We start from the raw sequence: 26,810 nt of genomic DNA on the forward strand, positions 1-26,810 counted from the left end.
GCAAATAATTCAGACCGTGGGTCTGTGTTGGAGCAGATGGGCATGTCTGGCTCAGCAAGACAAGGTGCTGGAGTCCCGAGCTGGCAGGGAAAACAGGGGCAGAAGTAGTCTTGGCACATCAGGTAGCAGCTCCCAACGGGGTTTCTGTGATCCAACCCATCACACACCCAACTCGGGAGGAAGAGGAAAAATACTGACACGTCTCATGGCAAGGAGGATGCAAAGCAATGGCCAGGTGGAAAGGTCCAAGTGGTTTGGAGGAACTGTTGGGAATGTCTCAGAGGGCTGTTTTTTGACTCAACGTAAGATGGAAAATCTTGGTCAAAGTTGACATTGGCTCATTGAAAATAGCCACTGTGACTAAACCACTGTTTCCAGCTGTCTGATGTTCCCATTTCTGATCAGGCCGAGTACCATGGGACCCTGCCAGGCAGTGGAGAATCGGGCCCGCTCAGGGCTGAACTGAGCCGGGAGCTTGCTTGTTTGCTAAGGGCTTGGCTACACTTGCAAGTTACTGTGCAATAAGGGAGCCCCGGGCGCCCTAGCTCACTCCCCGTCCACAGTGGCAAGGCACATAGAGTGCTTTGACTCTGCGGCTACAGCACTGCTGGTTCTCCACCTCGGCGAGAGGAATAACATTTGCTGCGCCTTGGTACATCGCCCGGGCATCAGTGTGAACGAGCTGTTGCGTTACTGCACTCTGATCGGCCTCTGGAAACATCCCATAATCCCCTTAACTCATGTGGCCGCTCTTGTCATTGTTTTGAACTCCTGTAGGAATGTGGAAATGCCCTTTCAAAGCTCTGTTTCTGGCAGCTGGCATGCAAGCCGTTAGTGTGGGATGCTGTGTGAGAGAGAGAGAGAGGTGGGGGGCAGGGGGAGGCCTGCTGCTGTCTGAACTTACAAGACAGCAGGCGGACCTGCTCTCAGCCCCCCAAAACCCACTCTCTCTCCCCCGACATGCACACAACACACTCCCTGTCATACCCCACCCACCCCCCCATTTGAAAAGCACATTGCAGTCACTTGCATGCTGGGATAGCTGCCCATAATGCTCTGCTCCCAATGCCGCTGCAATTGCCGCACATGTGCCCATGCCAGTGCACTTGAAACTGAGTGTGGACAGACTGCGGCACTTTTGCTGCTGCGCTCTCCGAAGGCGGGTTTAACTCACAGCGCTCTACATCTGCAAGTGGAGCCAAGCCCTAAGTGATGGCCTGAAACCAAATGCCGCACGCTCAGATCCTTGTCCTTTCTACCCATCCACCCCCTGCATCTGCCCCGGCTGGTTAATTTCACTTGCTGCTTTGTAGCCCTGCAACGAGTAAAACCAAAGGTACAAAAATCTAGTGTCACCTCACTGGGAATAGAAAGGTCTCTCTGAGCCTGGAAATCCAGAGCCGTTTCTGAAGCCACTCGGCATAACAAGGCTCTGGTTAGGGCCAGGACAGAGGGAGTGGGGAAATTAACCCCCCCTACTCCCAAAGGTCTGGAATAGCTCCCCCTGCCCCCAGGTCTCAGGGAAACACAGGGAGAATAACAAGGAAAAGAGCTTTTTAAAAAAAGAAAACCATTTGACAAGTTGCAGGGAGGCATGGAGAATGGGATTTTCAACTGGGGAGCCCTAGGGCAGGGGCTGGCTGGCTCAGGTGATGGGGAATGGGACATGGGGCATTTCCCTCTAGGGGGTGCTGGCTCCCACCTGCCCCCAGGGCAGGGACTGACTGGCTTGGTGGGGAGGTCTGAGAATCATCTCCCCATTGGAGGGAAGTGTCTGTGGGCAGCGGGGCTGTCACAGATGGGAGGATCTGGTCTCTCTGACCCATGTTAGTCGCCCAGCTCACCCTCCCTCCCCACACAGGGTGAGGGACAGCTGAGGAGGCCTAACGGGCTGGGTTCCCACTAAACCCCAGCCCCCACCCGATGGTGCCAAGATGGGGCAAGGGAGCTGTTTTAGAATCTCCCACCACACACCCAGCTTCTGGAGTCCTGTGATTTTCAGTTAACAAGGTGGGTTCTAGCCCTTGGGATGGCCCAGACATGCCTGAAACCGTGACCCTGAAAGATCTGGACAAAAAGAAACCAAAGAAACTGAAGGCAAATAAAAACAATCCGAAAACATGTATCTGTAAAAACTCTTGTGCTTTTTAAGCAAATCTCCAGTGTCTTTTTTCACCTGATTCATGATTTTTGAAGATCTGGGGCTGGCCCTGCTAAAGTACTCTGTGTTATTATTTATTAGGTGTATTACAGTAGTGCTGGTAGCACTACTATCATACGCCTCATCATGCTAGGGGCTGTACATTATTTATAAGAAGTATTACGGTAGCACAGAGAGCAGATGCCAGCCGGCGTTGGGGGACGAGGTAGGAGGCACCATGCTGCAGGGGCCAGATGAGGACCTCGGTAGGGGGTGCCATGCTGCAGGGGCACAGAGGGAGGGGCTCAGCAGGTGATGCTGGAATGATGCCAGAGGGGGGCTCAGTAGGGGGCGCTGGGCTGCAGAGGGCAGGGGGCTTAGTATGGGGCACTGTATTGCAGGGAGCAGACCGGGGGCTCAGTAGGGAGCAGCATGCACAGGGGCGGGGGGGGCTCAGTAGGGGACAGCATGCACAGGGGCAGATGGGGGGGCTCGGTAGGGAGCAGCATGCACAGGGGCAGGGGGGGGCTCGGTAGGGGGCACTGTGCTGCAAGGGGCAGAGGGGAGCTCGGTGGGGGGGCTGGGCTGCAGAGGGTGGCGGGGCTCAGTTGAGGACACTATATTGCAGGGGGCAGATTGGGGGCTCAGGAGTGGATGCTGTGCTGCAGGGAGCAGATGGGGGCTCAGTAGGGAGCAGCATGCACAGGGGCAGAGGAGGGGTGCAGTAGTGGGCAGCATGCACAGGGGCAGAGGGGGGCTCAGTAGGGGACAGCATGCACAGGGGCAGAGGGGGGCTCAGTAGTGGGCAGCATGCACAGGGGCAGAGGGGGCTCAGTAGGGGACAGCATGCACAGGGGGAGAGGGGGGCTCAGTAGGGGACAGCATGCACAGGGGCAAAGGGGGGCTCAGTAGGGAGCAACATGCACAGGGGCAGAGGGGGGCTCAGTAGGGAGCAGCATGCACAGGGGCAGAGGAGGGCTCAGTAGGGGGCAGCATGCACAGGGGCAGAGGGGGGCTCAGTAGGGGGCAGCATGCACAGGGGCAGAGGGGGGCTCAGTAGGGAGCAGCATGCACAGGGGCAGAGGGGGGCTCAGTAGGGGGCAGCATGCACAGGGGCAGAGGGGGGCTCAGTAGGGGGCAGCATGCACAGGGGCAGAGGGGGGCTCAGTAGGGAGCAGCATGCACACGGGCAGAGGAGGGCTCAGTAGGGAGCAGCATGCACAGGGGCAGAGGGGGGCTCAGTAGGGAGCAGCATGCACATGGGCAGAGGAGGGCTCAGTAGGGGACAGCATGCACATGGGCAGATGGGGGCTCAGTAGGGAGCAGCATGCACAGGGGCAGAGGGGGGCTCAGTAGGGAGCAGCATGCACAGGGGCAGAGGGGGGGCTCAGTAGGGAGCAGCATGCACAGGGGCAGAGGGGGGCTCAGTAGGGAGCAGCATGCACAGGGGCAGAGGGGGGCTCAGTAGGGAGCAGCATGCACACGGGCAGAGGAGGGGTGCAGTAGTGCGCAGCATGCACAGGGGCAGAGGGGGGCTCAGTAGTGGGCAGCATGCACAGGGGCAGAGGAGGGGCTCAGTAGGGGGCACTGTGCTGCAAGGAGCAGCGAGGGGCTCAGTAGGGGGCGCTCTCCCCCAAGCGAGAGGAAACGCTGGATCTGCAAGATGTTCTGCCCACGCACCCACCCCAGGGCAGCCAGCTACAAAGGCAGGAAGAGAACCCAGGCGTCCCGAGCCCCAGTGCCACCTCTCCAAGTCCACCCGGTCCTGCCGACGCCAGCGGTGCAGAGCCGGCCGTGCACAGCACCCGGGCAAACCAAGACAACAAATGACTCCAGTAAAAAACTCTGTGAAGGTTCCACATGTACTGACAGTTGGTGACTCAAAAGTGCCACCATTTCACCCCTGCACATGACTGCGGTGCCACCCGGGTGGGGCTGGGCACTATGGGGCACGGAGCGACTGGAGGTGGTGGGGAGAGCACAGGACGGAGGCACAGCAGGGGTACACCCGCTCCCCACTCCCCGTAACCTCAGGAAGTTTCAGCCAAATCCACGACGCCCCCAGGGCAGGCTGGCCCATGTGGTGCTAGCCCAGGACAGCGACGGTCACGCGGTGACACCTGGGCAGGACAGAGACATGGCCAAGGTGTCTCCTGGCTTAGCCAGGGAGGAGTCGAGGGTTCCTGGCTGTGCCCGCGCCGGGCGGTACGGCCCCTCCGAGCGGCCTGGGGAGGAAGCCAAGCAGGGTTTGACTCAGGCAGAGACCCTGCTCCCACCCCCTCCAGCGAGAATGGCAGGTGGAATGGGGATTTTCACACTTTGGTGGGGAGGTGGCTTCCCACAGCCCCTGCCCCGCCACCCAGACAGGCCGCAGTATAGAGCCCGGGTAGCTCATGCAAGGCAGGGCCAGGCTGGGTCAGTCCGTGGCTGGGACAGTAGCAAGGGGAAACCCCGGGTGCTGTGCAGGGGAATTGTACTGGGGGAACATGTTCCCCTGGCAGTCAGTGCTTACCCCAATGCCCCAGGGCAGCGCTAGGGGCGCTGTGCTGCAGGGGGGGAGGGGAGATGGGGGTCACTAGGGGGCACTGAGCTGCAGGGGTTTGGGGGCACTAAGGGGCGTTGTGCTGTGGGGGGACTGGGGACACTAGGGGTGCAGTGCTGCAGGGTACTAGGGGGTGCTATGCTGCAGAGGGGTGCTGGGGGCACTAGGGGGTGCTGTGCTGCAGGGGCACTGGGGGCTCTAGGGGGTGCTGTGCTGCAGGGAGGGCTGGGGACACTGGGGACGCTGAGCTGAAAGGACACTGGGGGCGCTGAGCTGCAGGGGGGGCCGGGGGCACTAGGGTGAGCTGTGCTGCAGCAGCACTGGGGGTGTTGTGCTGCAGAGGGGGCCGGTGGCACTACGGGCCGCTGTGCTGCAGGGAGGGCAGGGGACACTGGGGTACTGTGCTCCAGGGGCACTGGGGGCACTAGGGACGTTGTGCTGCAGGGAGTGCTGGGGGCTCTAGGAGATGCTATGCTGCAGGGGCTGTGGGGGGCACTAGGGGGCGCTGTGCTGCAGGGAGTGCTGGAGGCACTAGGGGACACTGTGCTGCAGGGGGTGCTGGGGGCACCGGGGGCACTGTGCTGCAGGGAGTGCTGGGGGCTCTAGGAGATGCTATGCTGCAGGGGCTGTGGGGGGCACTAGGGGGCGCTGTGCTGCAGGGAGTGCTGGAGGCACTAGGGGACACTGTGCTGCAGGGGGTGCTGGGGGCACCGGGGGCACTGTGCTGCAGGGAGGGCAGGGGACACTAGGGGGTGCTGTGCTGCAGGGGCACTGGGGGCACTGTGCTGCAGGGAGTGCTGGGGGCTCTAGGAGATGCTATGCTGCAGGGGCTGTGGGGGGCACTAGGGGGCGCTGTGCTGCAGGGAGTGCTGGAGGCACTAGGGGACACTGTGCTGCAGGGAGTGCTGGGGGCTCTAGGGGGTGCTGTGCTGCAGGGAGTGTTGGGGGCTCTAGGGGGTGCTGTGCTGCAGGGAGGACAGGGGACACTAGGGGGCGCTGTGCTGGGGGCTCTAGGAGGTGCTGTGCTGCAGGGGAGGCCGGGGGCACCAGGGGGCGCTGAGCTGCAGAGGAGGCTGGGGGACACTAGGGGGCATCACTCACCTGACCTCCCCCTGAGATACCAGCTCAGGACGGTGGCTCCCAGAGCAGCCAGCACGCAGCCAGCGAGGACGCCCAGGGTCCTGGCCTGGCCTGTGGCCTGGGGATCTGCAAATGAGCAGAGACAGACTGAGCCATGGGCCCAGCCTGCACCTATCCCACCCTCCACCGTCCCTTGGCCCCGGGCCAGCAGCCCCACAGCCGGTCTGCCCCTCCCAGCCCCAGCCCCCCATGAGTCTGCCCTGCAGCTAAATTCCCTCTTCCGCTCCCCCTCTGAGCCCCCCAGAACTTCCCACCTTCCCCTCCCTCTTTGCATCCCCCACAACCTCCCACCTTCCCTTCTCCCCTCTTGGCTCCCAGAACACCCATCTTCCTCCTCCCCTCAGAGCCCCCCAGAACCTCCTTTCTGCCTAGCCATGCCTCCCAAAACCGCCCCTCTGCCTTTCTGCCCCCAGCTCCCCTGCCCTCCCTTTCATAGAGGGTGCTCCATTCCCAGCACACACACCCTCCCACACTCACTCACCCCAGGTGATCCTCAGGGGGGCGCCCCCCAGGCTGACATGTCTCACCACGCACACATGCTCCCCCAGCCCCAGCTTGATGGACACTCGGATCTGGAAGGTGGGGTCTCCGTTGGGCAGGATCCCACTGGTCATCTGTTCCCCTAGGGCCCCCTGGCCCCCCCGCTCCCAGGTCACCTCGATGTCATGGGGGTAGAACCCTGTCACGTGGCACATGAGGCGGCGAGGCCGGCCTGGGGTTCCTTGCACGAGGGACACGTGCACCGTGGGCTGAGCTGAGGGGACAGAAAGGGTTAAAGATCATGGGGGCTGCGAGTTAGGAATGAGAGGCACCGGCAGAGTTGGGGTGCGCAGGGCTGGGCTGGGATGGGGCTGCGCATCAGCAAAGAGGGGCACCGGAAGAGCTGGGGATGCGAGCAGGGCTGGGCTAGCAGGGGGTTGTGGGTTGGGAGTGAGGGGCACCGGCAGAGCTAGGGATGGGGGGAAGGACTGGGCTAGCAGGGGGCTATGGGTTGGGAGTGAGGGGCACCGACAGAGCTGAGGATGGGGGGCAGGACTGGGCTAGCAGGGGGCTATGGGTTGGGAGTGAGGGGCACCGGCAGAGCTGGGGATGGGAGGCAGGGCTGGGCTAGCAAGGGGCTGCGGGTCGGGAGTGAGGGGCACCGACAGAGCTGAGGATGGGGGGCAGGACTGGGCTAGCAGGGGGCTATGGGTTGGGAGTGAGGGGCACCGGCAGAGCTGCCACCTGTCATCTGCACGGTGAATGGCACCGTGATCCGGATGAAGGTCCCGCACTGCTGAGGTGTGTGGGTGTTGATCCCGGTCAGCATCTCCCTCTCGCGGTTCCAGCGCTCAGCCACACGCCAGGCAGCCGGGTGCACTGAGAACCAGCGGTTCTGGTCCCCATGGTACTGCAGCACGTCCTCTCCGTTCAGGGTGTACCTGGTAACGGCTCGGACAGCGCCGCTGGCTTCGTCCAACTCACAGCTCTGCACGACCTGCATGTAGTAGGGCTCTGTGGGCGAATCGGCCATGTGAGCGATTCAATAGGGAGCTGCCGCCAGGGAGCAGAGTGGGGCAAAGTTCTCCCAGGGATGGAACCCAGGAGTCCTGGCTCCCAGCTCCCCCCTTGCTCTAACCACTTGATCCCCCCCTCCTCCCAGGGCTGTATAGAGAACCTAGGAGTCCTGGCTCCCAGCCCCACCCTCCCCTAACCCTGAGACCCCACTTCCCTTCCAGAGCTGGGGATAGAGATCCCTGCACCCCACTTTAACCACTAGGTACCACAGAAATCATTCCCCTCTGGTGTCCTGCCCCTAGCTCCCTCCCACTGTGCGTGCCCCCTTTCCTGGGCCGAGCTAACAGAGTGCCGGGGCCTGAGGACTCACCGCCCTTTGGGGAGCTGTCGTTCACCACCCGCACCAGGGCCTGATACTCGGTCTCCACCCAGGGGTCCCAGAACATGCACCGGACGCTGCTGATGCTCCAGAACTGGTGGGTCTCCTGGTCGCCCTGCATGTAGCCGTTGCGCGGCATCATCCTCCGACTGCTGCTGTCATAGGCCGAGAGCGCCAGCCCATTCACCTGCAGCAGGCTCTGGCGCTTGGGCAGCCCGGGGGCCGCCCGCGGTGAAATGATCTGGGAGTGGGTGAAACGGTGAACCCCTGCGGGAAGGAGAGAGAGACCGGGATGGGAATGGGACCCAGGCATCCGGGGCAGCCACCCGAGGGGGCTCTGCAGCACCCAGTCCTGGGGGAGAGAGACTGGGATGGGGATGGGACCCAGGCATCCAGGGAGCAAACAGGGGTCACTTACCAGCTGAGACAACCGAGCAGAGAAACAAGAGCCAGGCGGAGAGGAGAGCGGGATGGGCCCCCCCAGGAGCCATCAGGGAACAGGGGATGGGATGGCAGCTCTGCGGGGTGAGGAGTGGGGCTGGGACCCCCAGGGCTGGAGGGACCAGGGCCGCTCCCTGCTGCACCAAGCTCTCTGCCGCGGGATAGGAAACACCTGCAAGGAAACCCAGGCCCACAAACTGACACGGATCTACCCGTCCAGCCCCTCCCTGCCAGTGAGGGGGTGGGGGTGGGGTGGGGTGGGGCTGGCATCAGATGTTCCTGGGCAGATGGGTTGGGGATGTGTTGTAACAGCATCCGCCTGATGTTTGGGCTTAGCTCTGCGTGTGGAGGAATGAACCGCAGTGTGCCCGCCCCCAGTGCCACTTCTTCCCAGCAGCGGCAGATCGTGCCTGTCAGCTTCCCGTCAGAGAGGAAGCCAGTGGTGGGGAGCTGGGGGGAATTTCCTTGGTGCAGCCGGCTCAGGGACACTGCATGCACCAGGCCTGGGCCAGAGGTGGTCAGAAAGTGCAAGAGGGCAAGCGACTCCATCAGGAATCTGAGCCCTTCATGGACACCCAGTTCCTCAGTAACAAAGGCCAGATGGTAGCGTGTTAAACCCCAGGTGCTAGTGCTTTAAAGCTCCGGATGTTAGTGAATTAAAGCTCTGGATGTCAATGAATTAAAGCCCCAGATATTCCATGTTGGCAGCAGAATGTTACCCTCCCAAGGTCTTCTATCTCACCTATCCTTTTTGTAGGCTTTAGTTTGAATCCAGAGTCTAGGTCTTGCTGTGTCAGACTGCCTCTGGGTTTGGTGATTGATCATCCGTCAATTGCAGGCGTGACTTTCAGCCTCGGACCTGGCTTTGATCTTTCTTCTACTGTACCTTTTCTTTTTAGGGTGGACACTTCTTACTTTTGTGAAAGTAGAATGAATTATATTGTGAAAATAGAAAAGATTAAAGAAATACTGTCTGTACCTTTAAGCAAAACTGTTGGAATGCTGCAATCCAGGTGTCAGGAATACAGACATTAACATAGAACAATTGCACCGTTTAAGGGCAATTGGTGAAGTATTAGCCTTAGATCGATAAGAGTTAGTAAGGAAGTAGGATATGCATGCTGTGCCCCTGGTGAATTTTACTGTTTTGCTTTCTTTGTCCCTTTGTCTAATTCCCGCTCTTTTATCTGTATAAATAAGACTGTTTGGGTCTTGCATGGCCACTCACATTATCTGGGTGTTATTGGTGGAGCGCTGTGCTAATAAAACAGAGTGGTCTGACAAATTTTGAGTCCTGATTCTAACTTTGACACTTTGTTAGGGCTCTTGTCTGCATCTTCAGCCGGTGGGGTTTGAACTCTATTTCATCAGGACAGGCTGGGGCTGGAGGTTGATTCCATCATCCATACATACCTCATTCACACATCTAAAGGAAACTAATAAGATTACAGCAGGGTTTGCAAAAATGAAGGTTGGAGGAAGCTTTTACAAAATGGAGTAAGTGTTTTAAAATGGGGTTTGAATTACAATATGGCAAACAGTGAACAGAAGTTACAATGTAGGCAAGTGTAGTGAATGGTGAACAGAAGTTACATTGATAAAGTGAACAATTAAAAACAATTTCATTTATCAGTTCTGCAACCTCTGTCTTGCAGAGTCCAGTTATGCCCGCTGGTCTCTGCAAACTTATATGAAGTTGTCAATTTAACAAAGCAATTGATATGTACCAGGCTTGTTATCCCAAGAGGAGTCTCTGTCATGCTTCAAACCAAAGGCACTGCTTCAGGTAGAATAAGCAAACAGATTTATTAACTATAAAGAGAGATTTTAAGTGATTATAATTCAAAGCACAAGAAGTCAGATTTGGTCAAGTGAAATAAAAGCAAAACACATTCTAAGCTGACCTTAACACTTTCAGTGCCCTTACAAACTTAGATGCTTCTCACCACAGATTGACTGGTTGCCCTTCAGTCAGGCTCTCCCCTTTCATCAGCGCTTCAGTTGCTTGGTGTGATGTCTGTAGATGGAGGTAGAAGAGAAAGGAAAAGCATGGCAAATGCCTATCCCTTTTATCGTGTTCCTTCTTCCCTCTTGTCTTTGGCCTTCCCTTCAGAGTCAGGTGAGCAATACCTCATCGCAGTTCCAGATTGCCCAAAGGTAGGGGGTATGACTCCCTCAAGAGTCTAACAGATTCTTTTGTTGCTGCCTAGGCCAGCATCCTTTGTTCCTTTGAGGCTGGGCTAGGTTTGTTGCAGTCACGCCCTGATGAGGTGTGAACTGCCTCTCTTCTCTTGGAGAGTTTTTTCCGGGCTTGCTTTCAGCCATGAGGATGCATTTTCAGCCTCATAACTAGATACATGAAGTTATAACCTATAACATTACCATAATATCACTATAACAACAATGCTTAGTACATCATGAGCCTTCTGAAGACACACAACATGACAAACTTTGCATTGGACACCACACAATCATTTTACAAGGATGAACATGAGGGTGCTGGGTGTTCCCCCGAGTTACAGAGCCTCACAAGCTCAGTGTTTCTCTTTTTGATATCAGGGATGGGCCTGCTGCCTTCCTCAGCTGAGTCAGGGCAATCTCAGGGTGCAGCGCCATTCCGCGGACCCATCCTTGAGAGGCACTGGTCTGGATAAATATTCACAGAGCCCTGCTGTGGTTTGTCCCAAACCTGCGAAGTGGGAGAGCTTGGAGGAGAAGCAAGAGATCAGACCATAGTGGGGGTGATGGAGCTATACAGGGCCAGTGCAAGGATATTTTGCGCCCTAGGCGAAACTTCCATCTTGCGCCCCCCCTTCCCCCCAAAAATCACATACATTATACACAATACACGGTCACAGAGTAACATGTTATAATTTAGAATTTATGTTTCCGCGCTTTAAGTTTAGCAAATTTAGAAACAAGTTCCTCCAAGTCAATGCTGTGAGCAATGGCATGTTCTATTGACAAGGTAGATAGCCCAGCAAGTCTTTGTTGCAACATTGATGTTCGCATATATGTTTTTATCAACTTGAGTTTCGAGAAGCTTCGCTCACCACTGGCCAGAGAAACTGGGAGAGTCAAGAGGATGCGAAGAGCAATAACTGTGTTAGGAACACTATCTGTCAGCTTATTTTCCCATATGAAGTTCAATACATCTTGCGGTGATGAACTCCTTTGGACTCGTCTTGCAATAGCTTGCAATTCACTGCACAAGTCAAAGGCATCAATATCTTTGGATTCACCATGTTGCAAAGCTTTCTCCAGATTCAAGCAATGTTCCATAATTTGCTTTGGTGTTTTATTTTGCAAATTGTAAACATCATATATGAAGCCAAATACTGAACTAATTTGCTGCATCAATGTGAATCTTTCTTCAACCGAATGTATTGCTGTGTCAATGACTGCAAAGTAAAAGTTCATTTTGAATTTTTCTTTCGGATCATAAATAGGTTCGTCATCTGCTTCATATGTGAACTGCTTCCTCTTCTTTCTAATACGGATTGGATCTGGTTCAAAAAGTGCCGGTACATCCAACTCCTCCGCAAGTTCACCTGCATCTACCAATGTTTTCTCAAAGGCTGCGTCACTTCTGCGGCCCACAAGAAATTTCTTAGTTTCTCCAAGTTGATTAATGGCATCACATATATCAAATTCTTTTGCCTGAAGTTGTTTGCTAGTTATGTTGATCTCAAACAATATGTCATACCACAAAACAAGAGAAACAAGAAACTTGAAACTAGAAATGGCTTTTGTAAGAGCCTTTGCATCAACTTGTGATGTAGTGCCAGATGATCCTGTCAGAGTATTGTCTTCATAGATGTCTACCAGAGCATCACAGATGTCACCAATGAAAGCAGGATGGAAAAGCTCCCCCCTCAGAAGACCTAAGACATGATGGCTGGATACATAAACAGACACCTGTCCCTCACAGGCACTACCTCATAACATGCCAATTTTGCTCAGGACAGAACATCTAGAGGAATACTATGCATTCAGTGGTCTCTACACTGGCCAAGCAACAGCATGACAACTAACCTAACCAGTCCATCCAACTTTTTTGACTGCTTCTTGGGCACTGGTGAGGGGTAGCGGTGCTAGACTGAGCCCGGTGATGGGTGCACTACAAATCTACAAACTGAGGCAAGGTGCTGGGCCTAGAGTCCTGCTGAGACTGCTGTCCTGCACCAAGTGGAGTACAGCCTCCATGAGGAGAGAACTCAAATAAATATCACGCTCCTTCTGCATGATTGCCCCAAGAACTTCTTCAGGCAGCTGCTATTGGGGTCACTCACAGGCTTAGGCCTGCCTGTTGCAGGCAAAACACAGCAGCAGGGCTTAAAACTCAGACAGGGCCGCCCAGAGGACTCAGGGGGCCTTGGGCAAAGCAAAATCGGGGGCCCCTTCCATAAAACATTTGCAATACTATAGTAACATGCATTAGGAAATGTAAAAAATAACTAGTGAAATACATTCAAAAATTAATTTGTAATAATTTGAAAATACACTAAATACATTATTTAAAAACATTAAAAGCTGTAATGGTATGTATACATTTGCAGTTACATAATGGGCAGTTGCTGGGTGATTGTGATAGTTGGTACCAATAGGCTGTCGTTGCCTGGGGATGGTGCTGTTGTTGCCCATGGCTGGGTGGGGAGCTGGGCTCTGGGTTCAGGGGTGCCCAGCTCACAGGGGCTGGGCTCAGGGATGTGGGGAGATAGGGTCAGGGGGGTGTCCAGCTCAGAGTGGCTGGGCTCACAGCTGGGGGTCAGGGCTGTGGGGAGGATGGGGTCGAGGGGGTTTCCAGCTCAGAGTGGCTGGGCTCACAGCTGGGGGTCAGGGCTGTGGGGAGGATGGGGTCGAGGGGGTTTCCAGCTCAGAGGGACTGGGCTCAGAGCTGGGGGTAAGGGCTGTGGGGGGATGAGGTCGAGGGGGTTTCCAGCTCAGAAGGACTAGGCTCGGAGCTGGGGGTCAGGGCTGTGGGGAGGATGGGGTCAGGGGGGTGCCTGGGGGCACTGGGACAGCTCAGCGTCTGCAGGCTGCTGTTCTCTTCAGCCATCCAGGCACAAGGGGAGCAGGAGCAGGGACCAGCCAAGGACCAAGGGGGCAGGAGCACAGGCACCTGAGGCCAACCTGTGGGGAGGCACTTGCTTACCTTGCCCAATGCATGAGCGTTGGGGTCCTCTTTCTTCCTCCACTCCACCAGACCACTGCTGAGGCTCTTCTCTTCTCTGTGCCCCTCGCTGGGGTTGACGTGGAGGCTGAGGCAGGGGGCAGCCGCCGCTTTCCTCCAGAAGCGAAGCCCTGGTATTGCGCCGCTGTCGCAGGGCCCCTGCCACGTGCCCTAAGCAGAGCTGCTGCAGCTCTGCCCAGCCGCCGGCGCCCCCACCGGCAATGAGAAAAATTGCAGAGGCTGGAGCCCCTGCACTGGGAGGGAGAGGGAATCTGAGCCTCTGCCTGCAGCTCAGGGATTCCCCTGGGTCAGCGCAGCCGCCATCAGCCCGAACCTCTGGGCTGTCGCGCCGGTGCGCTGACCCCGGAGGCGTCCCAGGCTGCTGGGCTGCCGCGCTGGCGCGCTGACCGCGGGGGCGCCCTAGGCTCCCGGCGGCAGGCAGCTGCTGCCGCGGGCAGCTCAAACTACCTCTCCAGCAGCAGCGGCTGCAACCATTTAAAAATTTTTTGGAGGGCGCTGCTTTTTGGTGCCCTCAAATCTTGGTGCCCTAGGCAACCGCCTAGTTCACCTAAATGGTTGCACCGGCCCTGGAGCTATATCGTGGGTTCCATGGATTTAGAGTTCAGAGGATGTTGGTTTTGGAGACCATGTCCTGAAGGGACCTGCCACAAGGGGAGAGTCCAAGCTGCTACCGGGTCTACGGCGCTCCTGGGTCCAGGAGCAGAGGTATATCTGGAGCCTGCTGATGAAGAGCAAGAGGCTGTTAGCCAAGAAACAGGGAATTCCCCTGAAACGCAATCTGGTGAACCTCTGTTTCCTGGATTGTTTGCAGCTGTTTCTGCCACGTCCAGCCCCAGCCCGGCGCAGACGTGTGACCTCTGGGGGTGGGAGCCAGGTTTGAAAAGGAGCAGGCCGGCTAGGCAGGGAAGCTGTGGCAAGCCTGGCTTTGGAACAGTTTGCAGTTGGCAGGTTTGAGTCACTCCTGCACTGCAGCAGTAGCAAGAGAAGGGTTTTTTCTATCAGAGAAGCCTGAACAAAGTCAGCGAATTGGTGCTTTGAATTCCTGCCCTTGTCAAGGCTTGTTTTCCCCTCTTCTAGGGAGAAGCTGGCACCATCACCTGGAGAACAGCAGGAGAGGGCCCTTAGGCTGGCATGGGAAAGGGACGCTTAAGACAAAGTCCCTGATTGAGATCCCATCCCATTGGGACGATAGGGGCTGTGGGTCAGGAGTGAGGGGCACTGGCAGGGGAAGCCCAGGGCTGGGCTAGCAGGGGGCTGCGGGTCGGGAGTGAGGGGCACTGACAGAGCTGCGAGGGGCAGGGTTGGGATGGCAGAGGGCTGTGGGTCAGGAGTGAGGGGCACTGGCAGAGCTGCGAGGGGCAGGGTTGGAATGGCAGAGGGCTGTGGGCCAGGAGTGAGGGGCACTGGCAGAGCTGCGGGGGGCAGGGCTGGGATGGCAGAGGGCTGTGGGTTGGGAGTGAGGGGCACTGACAGAGCTGCGAGGGGCAGGGTTGGGATGGCAGGGGGCTGTGGGTCGGGAGTGAGGGGCACTGGCAGAGCTGCGAGGGGCAGGGCTGGGATGGCAGAGGGCTGTGGGTCAGGAGTGAGGGGCACTGGCAGAGCTGCGAGGGGCAGAGCTGGGATGGCAGAGGGCTGTGGGTCAGGAGTGAGGGGCACTGGCAGAGCTGCGGGGGGCAGGGCTGGGATGGCAGAGGGCTGTGGGTCAGGAGTGAGGGGCACTGACAGAGCTGCGAGGGGCAGGGTTGGGATGGCAGAGGGCTGTGGGTCGGGAGTGAGGGGCACTGACAGAGGTTTGAGGGGCAGGGCTGTGATGGCAGAGGGCTGTGGGTCAGGCATGAGGGGCACTGACAGAGCTGCGAGGAGCAGGGCTGGGATGGCAGAGGGCTGTGGGTCAGGAGTGAGGGGCACTGGCAGAGCTGCGGGGGGCAGGGCTGGGATGGCAGAGGGCTGCGGGTCAGGAGTGAGGGGCACTGACAGAGCTGCGAGGGGCAGGGTTGGGATGGCAGAGGGCTGTGGGTCGGGAGTGAGGGGCACTGACAGAGCTGCGAGGGGCAGGGCTGGGATGGCAGAGGGCTGTGGGTCAGGAGTGAGGGGCACTGACAGAGCTGCGGGGGGCAGGGCTGGAATGGCAGAGGGCTGTGGGTCGGGAGTGAGGGGCACTGACAGAGCTGCGAGGGGCAGGGCTGGGATGGCAGAGGGCTGTGGGTCGGGAGTGAGGGGCACCAGCAGAGGAGGCGGTGGGGGAGCCCAGGGCTGGGAGAGAACGGGGGCTGCCCATCTTTAGGGGTCCCAGCACTAGAGCTAGTCAGGAATTTCTCCTCAGCAATGATTTTCCAGTGGAAAATGCAGCGTCCACAAAATCACATTTTTTCCTGGAGAGTTTCCCAGTTTGCCAGTAACGGTCCCCTGCCACCAGGGCGCTGCGTTAAAGTTGCGGCCGAAGGATTCTAACCCCGGGAAATCTCCCCCCACTCCCCCTGCCACTTTGTCATTCCTATTTGGAACAACTCTGCTGGAGGAAAGGCCAGATGCTCTGCTGGGTGTTAATTATGGTGCCCGCCCAGCTGTGCCCAGGGCCCTCACTGGCTCCTGCAGTACTCAAGGGCCCCCTGCAAACTGCTCCCCTGCCCCAGCGCTGTCCGGAGACACATGGGCTGCAGTATCTCCATGGGCCACACAGCGTGGACTGGGCCTAGGTGCAAAACACTCACAGCTAACACTAGGTGGAAGCACTAGTAATGCCATGGCTGGGTGCAGGAGTGGGCATGAGACCTGGCTAAGTCTGACCCCCTATATCTAAACCCATGATGAGCCAAGCATGGAGATGGCTTGGCTGGCACTGAGATGCAGCCAGCTCTGGGGCGGGGCAGCTGGTAACAGCCACATATAACAGTGTATGGGGATGACTCACCCAGCGCTGAACTGCAGCCCACTCCAGGGTCTTGCTGCCATCAATGATCATTACGGGGGAAGGCAGGGCCATCTGGGAGGGGGAGGAGACATCTCTTGCCAGTGCTCCAGTCCCAGTGCTTAGAGCAGTCACCAAAGGGGGGCTGATCCTTCCTGTCCCCCTGGAGGAGGCAGGGGGGCCTGGCCCTGGCCCTGGCCCCTTGGGATGCTGCCCTTGATTGCTGTTTGCCCCCAGATGCAGCTGGTCCGCTTCCCCATCCAGCCCTGCAGGGGTCAGGGACACACTGGGAGGTTAGGAGATGGTATCAGCACAGGGATGGTAACAACAACCACAACCACACACATACTGAGCCTTACCCACAGCTCCCTGCCTGGACAGAACCAAGGAGTCCTGGCTCCCAGCCCCTCACTCTAACCACTAGACCCCACTCCCCTCTCAGAATCAGGGATAGAACCCAGAAGTCCTGGCTCCCAGCCTCACCCTGCTCTAACCACTAGCCCCTACTCCCCTCCTAGAGCCAGGAACACTTTGAACACCTTCTAAGTAGCCTGTTGGACCCTGATTACATTTCCCCTGAGACAGGCTGACACGACAGGCCTGCATTTCATTTTCAGCTCCCTGTCCAGGCTGGGGTTTGAATTTACGCTGTCCGGTTCTGTGGCCACAACCTGCCCTCTGGAGCCACCCGGGCCTGGTCAGTTACAGCTGAGAGACTGGGGTCACTTGGAGCACGGCCGAAGCCCCAGTTTGATCCCTAGGAATGTATAGAGGAAGCTCCTTTCACATGTGAGGAGAAAGCACCAAGGGGCTGGTTGGAGAACTGAACGTCTGGGTGCTGACGGGTGGCACAATACTTGGTCTTGCTCCTCACAACCATGCGTGTTGCTGAGCCATTGTGCATGTTCCCTCGCTGCGCGAAAAGGTCTCAAGAAAGTTTTAAAGCAGGGGTGTCCAGCTCCTGGGCTGGATTCCATGTTACTGTCCCACGGTCAGGATGTGTATTCAGGACCCTCAAATCCACACCAGATCCCCACCCTGACGTCAGTGTGAGCTTTGCCAGGAGGTCACCGGCACAATACAGCCTGGTTGTAGTAACTCAACTTTCACAGATGTTCCCATTCCATCATGGTGAAATAGTTAATGCTGACACTGAAGGGTCGTTTCACTGCAAGAAGATCAACTTCAGGGTTCACCCCTTGCAGTAATTGTTTCAGGCACTCTGCAAACTCAGGCAGGTGTGGCTGAATCAGACACACTGCATTCAGGTTTGGAAAGATTTTTCTGCAGAGGGCTAGAAAGAACCTTTTAGTTTTCAAATGACAGCAGAGATGCCACACAATTGGACTATATCATGCGGGCCATATAAATGCATCATGCGTGACTGCCATCCCTGCTTTAAATCAAGCATGATCCATGATGCTCAATTTCAGAGGCACTGCTGGGTCTTCTGTACCACAGATCAGAACATTGCATGGTGAAAATAAAGTTGTTTTATAGGAGCTAAAAATTACTGGTTTCAGAGAGTAAAACTGAGCAGAAAATGGACATTCTGACCAATGAAAAATTTCCAAGATTTGGACATTTTGGTGCCTTCTATTTCAGCACCATACACCAACATTTTGAAATTGTTCATGAAATTAACTTTAAAGAAATAATTTTTGAATCAATTGAAACATTTTCTTTCAACAAATTTGCAATGTTTCTTTTTGATTCCAAGCTTTTATTTTTCCCTTTGAAAACTTTTCTTATGAAAAGCAAAGTTAGTTTGGGATGAACAGTCATTTTGAAACAAAAAACTGAAACGTGCTGTACCAAAAACGCCACTTGTCTAAACAGAGAGACAAGGTGGGTGAGGTAATATATTTAACTGGACCAGCTTCTAAAAGATATTACATGTCCACCTCATCTTTCTAATAGCCTGGGACCACAACAACACAGCACACAACTTTCTACATACTTTTTTCCTATATTTTTCCAAATGAAATGTTAAAATTGACCCAGTTTTGTGGAATTTTTCTGTTTCAACAAAATGGGCATTTTTCCATCAGAAAAAAAAAAAACCCAATTTTCCAATCAGTTCTCAGAGATACTGGAGAAAAATTAAACCCTCTCCTGATAAATCAAGTGTCATAAAAGAGGTGAGCGCACACACAGATGCACTGACACAGACACACACAGAGAAATTAAACAAACAAAATACACCTACCATGTATTCTTTTTTCATTTTGCTGGTTTCTTTTCCATCTCATCATTTTCAGGTCCCAGAGACCAGCTGCCCCGAGCACCAATCCCATCAACACCCCAAAAGCAGGGCTGAGTTTTCATTTATCTTTTTAACTGGAAATTATTAGGAGGGAAATGTTAAAAATAAATGTCCTGGCTGGCAGTAGTAGCAAGTTGTTGTCCTATGTGTCGAGTGGCCAGTAGAGGGGGCTGTGCAACTCCTGTTAGAAATGGCTCATGCAGAACCAAGCATGAAGTGCAGAGGTTTGTGCTTATGAGACAAGACACAGGCGTGGTTTAGTAACAGCCTAGATGGTCCTGGGGTTTGGATTAGTCCTCTAGGAGGGGGAGCAGGGACACACACACACACACACAGACAGCAGGACCCATCCCCTCTACACACACACACACTGAGCAGGGCCCATCCCCCTCCAGCAGGGGGCACAGGGACACACACACACACACACACACACACACACACACACACACACACACACAGGGTCCATCCCCTCCAGCAGGGGGTACAGGGACACACACACACACACACACACACACACACACACACACACACAGCAGGGTCCATCCCCTCCAGCAGGGGGTACAGGGACACACACACACACACACACACACACACACACACACACACACACACACACACACACACACACACCCCTGGATCCTGTCTCCAGTGCTGTTGCTGGGGCAGGCCTCGTCGAACTCCCGCAGCCACCGGCACTCGGGGAACAGCCACACGAGGAACCCATGGGCTGGGCCAGGCACTATTGCAGCTGGCAGCCAGTCGGGACCCATCGTGGTCTGGCTGTTTCCAGTGCCCCGGCCGGGGCAGCTGAATGCCTGCGAACCGTCACTATCCGGACGGCAGGCACGGCACAGGGGTGGGGATACCAAGCCCAGCCAGGTTGAAGATGCTCACAACGCCGTGGGACTCTGGGGAGGGACGGCTGGTCAGATTCACCCCCGGCCTCCCCTGTCATGACAGACATGTATGGCCAGGCCCCCAGCTAGTGCAAACTAGAGGTGTTTAATTGGGGTCCAAGGGTCATGCCCCCATGGGGTTGATTGGCACGAAGCAGAGAAAGGGAAATACATGTGCCCCCTTCAGCGTGGCTAGTGCTCGCCTTGTGGGTTTAGTGTCCATGGGATACAGGGGTTTACTCCTGGGTGTGCGTTTGCAGTGACGATACTGAGCATCCTCTTGCGCTGCAAGACAACTGCTGACATGCATGGTCCCGTTGTGCTCGGTGCTAGGGGCAAGACAGAGCTCACAATCACCACAGCCAGCACGGACACAGGGATAGCACTGGGCTGCCCGAAGCCCGCGCATTTCAGTGGGAGTAAGGTGCCTAAATATCTTGGAGGATCTTAGCTACTTTGTGCCTCAGTTTCCCATTTGTAATAAGCGAATGACAGAATTGCATCTCTATCTCCCCAGGGATGTGACACAGATGCCTGCAGTAAAGGCAGTGCGATGCTCAGATGCTACGGAGGGGGATCCTGTATGAGATAGGGAGGCTGAGCATCTTACGCATTCCTGTGGTGTCAGGTGCCAAGGCTTGAAAAAAGCATCAAACATCAGTTGATTCTCAGTCGAATTGGGCGGATCATCAGCTCTGGGGACAGAGGATTTGGGATTTGAGCCCAGGTATCTAACACAAAAATTACATAGAGCCTAGGATACTGCCTTGTAACATGCTTCTATTGATAGAACGCTGAGCTGTGTGATGGGAGGAGTCACCTCATCAAAATCTGTAAGTACTTCCCTGGGGGACAAATATTATTAATGGGCTCTTCTATCTAGCAAAAAAAGGTCTAACACAATGCAATGGCTGGAAGTTGAAAGGAGAAAAATTCAGCCGAGCAGTAAGGTGTGTAAGTTTTTAATGGACCAGTGTCATTAACCATCAGAACAATTTAACATGGGTTGTGGTGGATTCTCCCTCAGGGAGAATTTTTAAATCAATAGTGGCTGTTTTTCTAAAGATCTGCTCAAGGAATGATTTAAGGGAAGGGCTCTGGTCTGGGCTAGACATAAGCTTGGCAAAAGTTGATTTTGATTTTTGTTTGTAATTTCAATAGAATATAGCAATTTTTTAAGTATTTTTTTTTCTATTTTTATCAAGTTCAATGTTCCTCATTGGTGAAAATTCTGGGCATTAAACATTTCTTTTCTGACTTTCATTGATGTCAAATGTCACAGTTGTGGGAAATGATAGGGCGTCCGTAGACAGTGAGTTTGAAAAAAGTTAATGCTCAATAAACCATCACAACCCCACTTCTCAAAGTCATGTGTCAAAATATACAAAGTCGATGTCCTTTGATCGAACGCGAAGAAGTTCTCCAGCTGCATGGATGTGACTTCGCTGACTCGTGCCTGTCGAGTATCAGCGACAGAAAGAGTTTTTCACAGGTGTGTGCGGTGAAATTGACATTTACCAATTAAATTTTGGCCTTTCCAGGGCATCAGATGAGATGGTCACAAAGGCCCCGTCTGGCTTGGAATCTGGGAAGTCTTTTGAAGCGTGTGACCCAGGATAGCATAGCATGGGGCTCTAGCTCCGTCTGGCAGCCAGAGTTTTTCCCGTTGGCCTAGTCTTTAGCTTTAGATCTGCAAGTTGAGTCCACGCTCCACCCCGCAGCATCACTTTTCCCACAGGCAAAGGAGCAAAATTAATTGCCAAGGCCACATAGAGATGGGAAAGGAAACCAGGTCCCCTGAGACATGGGATTATCTGCCCCTGTGACCCCTTCGGTCTCTCCCAGGAGACAGCCTGCTAGTGGTGAATACCAAGAAGGTAATTGCATCCCTGCTGGTGTTGTGGATCCCAGCAAAGGACCATGGGTGATTTTTGCCCTCTGGGTGGCACAACATGGAAGCGGATGCAGTTGGTCAGGGACCGTGTATACTGCTGGGATGAGCTAGGCAGCTGTTGACCCCTGGAGGGCTTGTTCTAGCCAGTCCCAGCTCATGGGCGCCAGCTGCTGCAAAGGGAGACAGGTCCTTCCCACACCAGGGGGTGGTTCTCAACCAGCCCCAGGGCAGAAAAGCTGGTTGGCTGCAGCAGGGAGACTTTCTTCTCTGGTGCCTGTCCAGTGCAGGTTCAGGGAGCTTGGAATGAGAGACAGAGTTTTCTGCTTTTATAACCCACTGGCTCCTACGCCCCTCCTCTCCTTACCCACAAGTCAGCACAGAACCCAGGAGTGCTGGAACCCAACTCTCGCTGCTCGGACCCACTAGACTCCCCCTCCTCTCCCAGAGCTGGGGAGAGAACCCAGGAGTCCTGACTCCTAGCGCCCGCTGCTGTGATACACTAGACCCCTCCTTCCCGTCCCAGAACTGGAGAGAGAACCCAAGAGTCCTGACTCCCAGCCCTCCTTCTCTAACCAGTCAGGACCTACTCCCCTCCCCAGAGCTGGGGTAGAACCCAGGAGTCCAAGCAGCTGCTCCATGCGCCTGCATCCCAGCAGCCAGTGACCCCTGTGCTGTTTACTGTGGGGGGGTCTCCGGGGCAATCCCCAAGCCGTATCTGTGTGGACATTCTCTCTTCCAGGGCCGGTCGGGGTTTCCCCGCGACTTTCCCTTCCCAGTGCCCTTGTGCAACGAGGTCATGGGGACCAATAATAGCTGCTGATGAGCCACAAGCAAACACTGGGTTTGTCCTGGCACCTGCTAATTACGACTCCAGGAACCAGACCAGGGGATCTTTGCTCTGCACCACGTAACACTGGGAGGGCCCCCCTCCGGGGTCAGAGTGGCCTGTGGCTGAGGCCCCTCATACCCATTCCTCTTGGCAGCTCCTGGCACTTGGCAGCCCAGGATTGCTCTCCCTGTGCTGCAGGTGGGGAAACTGAGGCACAAAACTCCAGAGCGGGTGTGGCCACAGCCAGGAGACTGTCAGCGAGCCGGACTCCCAAACCTCCGTACTCCAGCCACTACACCGCAGTGTCTTCTGAGCGCCAGGGGTAGAACACAGCAGTCCTGACCTCTAGTGCCCTCTGCTTAATCTTTTAGATCCTCCTCCCTCCCAGAGCCAGGGACTGAACCCAGGAGTCCTGGCTCCCAGCCCCCTTCCACTAACCCACTGGATCAGTGTTTTTCAAACAGTGGGTCACGCCCAGGCATGTCAGGCACTGCGTCGCCTTGCTCTGGTCAGCACCGCTGACTGGGCCATTGAAAGTCCTATTAGCAGCGCGGCTCGGCTAAGGCAGACTAGTGCATACCTTTCTGACACCGCACTGTGCCCCAGAAGTGGCCAGCTGCGGGTCTGGCTTATAGGCTTCTCCCCCTGCCCCAAGCACCAGCCCCTCACTCCCATTGGCTGGACACTGGCCAATGGGAACTTGGGGGGCAGGCGGTGTCTGCGGATGAGAGTTGCGCCAAGGCGCTTGCATGCCTCTGTCTAGGAGCTGAACCTGCTGCTGGCCACTTCTGGGGTGCAACGCGGTCCGTGGTACCAGGACAGGCAGAAAGCTGCCTCTGCACCCTGTCTGTGCCAGTGACTAGGAGCCGCCGGAAGTAACCCAGGAGTCCTGGATCCCAGCCCCCCCCTTCTCTAACCATTAGATCCCACTGCCCACCCAGAGCCAGGAAAGAACCCAGGAATCCTGGATCCCAGACTCCTCCCTCCACTCTAATCACCAGGCCCCACTCCCCTCCCAGAGACCCAGGAGGGAACCCAGGTCTCCTGGTGTCCAGTCTGGCCCCCCCCTCCACCAAAGTCTCCTTCGTTTGATTTGGATGGGACCTGAGCGTGCAGCCGTCTTAGGCCCCATGTCTGCATGTGAGGGCAGCTCAGGGCCAATGTGCTTAGGGGGAGAGGGGTGTGGATGAAGGGGGGGCAGCAGGGGACGGGGTGCTGTGTGGGGTCTGTGCTATCTGCTCCCAGGCATTCCTAGATAACAGCCAGCAGGGAGCTGGCGGCTTTTCATCAGGAGATCCCTTGGCAAACAACACTGGGAGGTGTGTGTGTGTGTGTGTCTATAACTAAAACACAGGACAAGGAGCCAGGATGCCTGGGTTCTGTCCCCAGCTCTGGAAGGAGAGTGAGGTCTAGGGATTAGAGCAGGGGGCTGGGAGCCAGGATGCCTGGGTTCTCTGCCCAGCTCTGGGAGAGGAGTGGGGCCTAGTGAGGTAGCACAGGGTGGGGGGACTGAGAATCTATTTCCCCAGCTGGGGACAGGAGAGGGGCGCTAGTGAGTTGGGACAGGGGTCAGGACTCCTGGGTTCCAGCCCTGGCTGTGGGGTAGTGCTGAGCTGAGGGGCACTGTAGGGTGTACAGTGTCTCAAGCTACTGGCCAGAGCCCCATTGCTCCATACCTCCCTACCCCACCGAGAATCCCTGGGCCTCTCAGTGGGAGGAGCTTCTCTCATCCCCCCACCAGCTGCCCAGAGGGGCTGTATATAACAGGGCTGGAGGGGAAGGGAGCTCAGGGACACTCAGCTCTGCTGGTAGCTGGATCCATCTCTGACAGGAGCCGCAGGACTCAGGTGATCTGAGAACAGATTTTAGCCAGGGGGGAATGCAGATTGACTTGGGGCGGGGAGCAGAATCCAGCCCTGATCCCATTGCAGACAGGGGTAAGCTGTACAGAGTCCTGGGTCTATCGCCGGCCCTTAGAGGGCAGAGAGAGGCTGTTTACACATGAAATGCTGTGCCTGCACCGCTGGACTGCCTGGCTGTAAACACAGAGGGGCTTGCCCACCAGTGTCTGCAATCCATCGCCCCGAGGGGCCTGACCTAGCACTGCCTGCAGTGGGGGTCAGGATGGCACAACTACGGCACTGGGGGAGGGGTGGATTTCCCCTGACAGACAGAGCTATGCTGATGTATGTCCCCAGCATACACCAGCCTAATGTGGAGAGGAAGGGGAGGTGGGAGCCAAGACTCCTGGGTTCCCAGCACTGCCACAAACTTCCAAAGTCTGTTCTCAGTGACCTAAATCTGGAGAGAATCCACAGGAACTTCTCCAGCTGCACACTGGGGAAAGGGAGAGCAGGGCCGGGCCGGGCAAGGGGATGAGTGGGAGCGGTAACTGGACTGGAGAGAGTCAATGCGGAGGAGTAGGGGGGGCAAGGGTTGGTAAGCAGGCTGTGTGAGATCAATTGCCCCTTCCCTGCCCCACACCCTATACTGCCGCCCTAGCATCCATTATACAGTATAGCCGCCCCTCCCCACCCCCACCCTCTGCTGCCCCTAGTGCCTGTTAGAGGACACAGCTCCACCATGCATTACGGTGTCTTGTTCTTTCAGGCCTACCCTGCTTCCACAATGGGTCTCTCTCGGGATGGGCTCAGCCTGCTCTTGTTCCTGGTGCTGGCCTGGTGTCTGGCCCCACCTGCCCGCTGCCAGGGCCCGCGCTATGCGAAGTTCCTGCGGCAGCACCATGACCACCCGCGGACCAACGCTGGGCGGGATTACTGCGGGGCCATGATGCAGCGCCGGGGGATGGCCCGGCCCTGCAAAGACATCAGCACCTTCATCCATACTCCCAAGGCCCAGATCCACACTGTCTGTGGCTCCGGGGGCATCGAATACTGGGGCAGGCGGCGCAGCCAGGCTCAGTTCCCTGTCACCACCTGCTCACTGAAGGGCCCCCCGTGGGGCAGGTGCAACTACCTGGGCCACGCCAACCACAGATTCCTCGTCGTCACCTGCGACCCGGCAGGCTGGCCCGTGCAGTTCGACGAGAGCCACATCATGTGATAGGGCCAAGCACCACGCCCTGCCCCGCCTCGGCATGGAACTGAGCCCTCTACCATACGTTGTGTTGAATGGGCCAGACCCCCGGCTGGTGTGAATGGACTCTAGCTCCTGGGGGTCAGTGGCGCCAGCCCCCCAGTTGATGTGAAAGGACCGTAGCTCTATGGGGGTCAATGGGGCCAGTCCCCCAGTGGTGTCAATCAGCATCTCTCCAGTAACATTGACACCCTGGGAGCAGTGCTTCAAAGCCATGCAGCTCCTGTCTGGTGAGGTTTGCTCTGGACACATGCCCAGGACTGCCCAGGCCATGGAGGCTGCCTAGTCATTCTCCCTGCTGCATGTGTCTCCAGGTGGCCTGGACACCAGACGTGCTGCAAAAGGTGGGGGTGGGGGTCTGTCTGTGTATGGAGCCGGGTTGGGGGGCAGGGCGAGTGCAGTGCAGGCAGCGGGGCAGGTGCATCCGGCTACGTTCAGATGTCCTGTCCTTGCTCCGCTCCTGACTCAATAAAGGCTCCATTCTGCAAAGCAGCTGGGCTTGTGTGTCCTCAATGCTGTCTCTCTTCTTTCTCCTTGGCCTAGAACCCCCCCGGTTCCTCAGGGCTACATCTGCCCCTGCTGTACACCTGGGTCGCCCCACCGGGGCCGTGGGGCCAGATCCCCCCAGTGTAATTCAACATAGCTTCAGTGGAGTCAAGCCTTCTACGATGCCGATTGGGCCCCAGGACAGGGGACTGACTGGATCTGGGGGGTGGGGAATGGGGCATGGGGCTTTTCCACTCTAGGGGGCGCCGGCTTCCATCTGCCCCCAGGGCAGGGACTGGCTGGCTCAGGAGGGTGAGGAATGGGACATGGGTCCTTTCCCCTCTAGGGGGCGATGGCTCTGCTCCAGCACCAGGGATGGCTCAGGGGGGCGGGTAATGGACTATGTCTCCTTTCATATTCTCCGCCTTCCCAGCCGACACTATTCCTGTCAGTCCCTGGCCGGTACCTTTTTGATGGATGTGCTGGTCACAATGCCCCCTCCTCCCCAGGCCGTCAGACGTGTGTGACCTTGGCCTCCCCACTTCCCCCCGCCGTTCCTGAGCCTGCCCACTCCTCCCCCCCGGTGCAGCTTCCAGGAACCAGAGTTGGGACTTGGGGCTGCCCCAACGGGTGACGTGGCAACTGGTTCCGCCACCTGGAGAAGGACAATGGGCCAGTGACCTGTGTGTTCAGTGTGGAGCCAAAACAATGGGGCTGGCCTCAGGCAACTCCACTAAATCGTCCCCTGGGGGTCACCTGCCCCACAGCGTCCTTGCCAAGCCGGATCAGCCCTTGGGTTGGCACTGTGGCACTCTGTCTCCAGAGTGCTGGTCCTTGGTCAGGAAACCTGCTTACTGCCACTCCTATCTCAGCCAGGCCCTCCCAGCAGGTCAGATTCTGCCCTGAGACACCAGACTTCCCTTGGGGGGAAGCGACTGGGGGTCCTGACAGTCCCTGGCTCTGACCCGACGGGACGGTCCCGAGAAGTTGGCCCTTCAGCAGTAAGCAGCTCTCCAGCCATATGGGCCCAAGGGTAAGGCCCTGGACTGGAAGTGGAGACACCTGAGTTCAGTTGTGCTCCCTTTGTGACTTAGGGGCAGAT

The 26,810-nt window shown here is 56.5% G+C and overlaps 2 protein-coding genes across 2 annotated transcripts; one reads left to right on the forward strand and one right to left on the reverse strand.

The window, feature by feature from the left end:
- Positions 1 to 3,631: 3,631 nt before the first annotated feature.
- On the reverse strand, positions 3,632 to 8,360 carry LOC115638251 (DLA class II histocompatibility antigen, DR-1 beta chain-like). Its single transcript, XM_030539836.1, has 6 exons — positions 8,117 to 8,360; positions 7,690 to 7,965; positions 7,047 to 7,316; positions 6,304 to 6,576; positions 5,784 to 5,888; positions 3,632 to 4,365 (listed from the first exon to the last, which is right to left on the reverse strand). The coding sequence occupies exons 1-6, from the start codon at positions 8,187 to 8,189 to the stop codon at positions 4,247 to 4,249; spliced, it is 1,116 nt and encodes a 371-aa protein (XP_030395696.1). The 5' UTR covers positions 8,190 to 8,360; the 3' UTR covers positions 3,632 to 4,246.
- Positions 8,361 to 24,754: 16,394 nt separating this feature from the next.
- On the forward strand, positions 24,755 to 25,289 carry LOC115638264 (ribonuclease-like). Its single transcript, XM_030539848.1, has one exon. The coding sequence runs from the start codon at positions 24,755 to 24,757 to the stop codon at positions 25,187 to 25,189; it is 435 nt and encodes a 144-aa protein (XP_030395708.1). The 3' UTR covers positions 25,190 to 25,289.
- Positions 25,290 to 26,810: the final 1,521 nt, after the last annotated feature.

Source organism: Gopherus evgoodei, chromosome 21 (assembly GCF_007399415.2).
Source record: "Gopherus evgoodei ecotype Sinaloan lineage chromosome 21, rGopEvg1_v1.p, whole genome shotgun sequence".
In the NCBI taxonomy this organism is placed as follows: Eukaryota; Metazoa; Chordata; order Testudines; family Testudinidae; genus Gopherus; species Gopherus evgoodei.

Excerpts from the sequence above, each read along its gene's own strand:
- LOC115638251 (XM_030539836.1), bottom strand. The coding sequence starts at position 8,189 with ATGGCTCCTGGGGGGGCCCATCCCGCTCTCCTCTCCGCCTGGCTCTTG. Across the intron at positions 7,966-8,116 it reads CTGCTCGGTTGTCTCAGCTG|GGGTTCACCGTTTCACCCAC; the intron begins GTAAGTGACCCC and ends TCCTTCCCGCAG. Across the intron at positions 4,366-5,783 it reads GTATCTCAGGGGGAGGTCAG|GCCGCTCGGAGGGGCCGTAC; the intron begins GTGAGTGATGCC and ends CTTCCTCCCCAG.
- LOC115638264 (XM_030539848.1), top strand. The coding sequence starts at position 24,755 with ATGGGTCTCTCTCGGGATGGGCTCAGCCTGCTCTTGTTCCTGGTGCTG.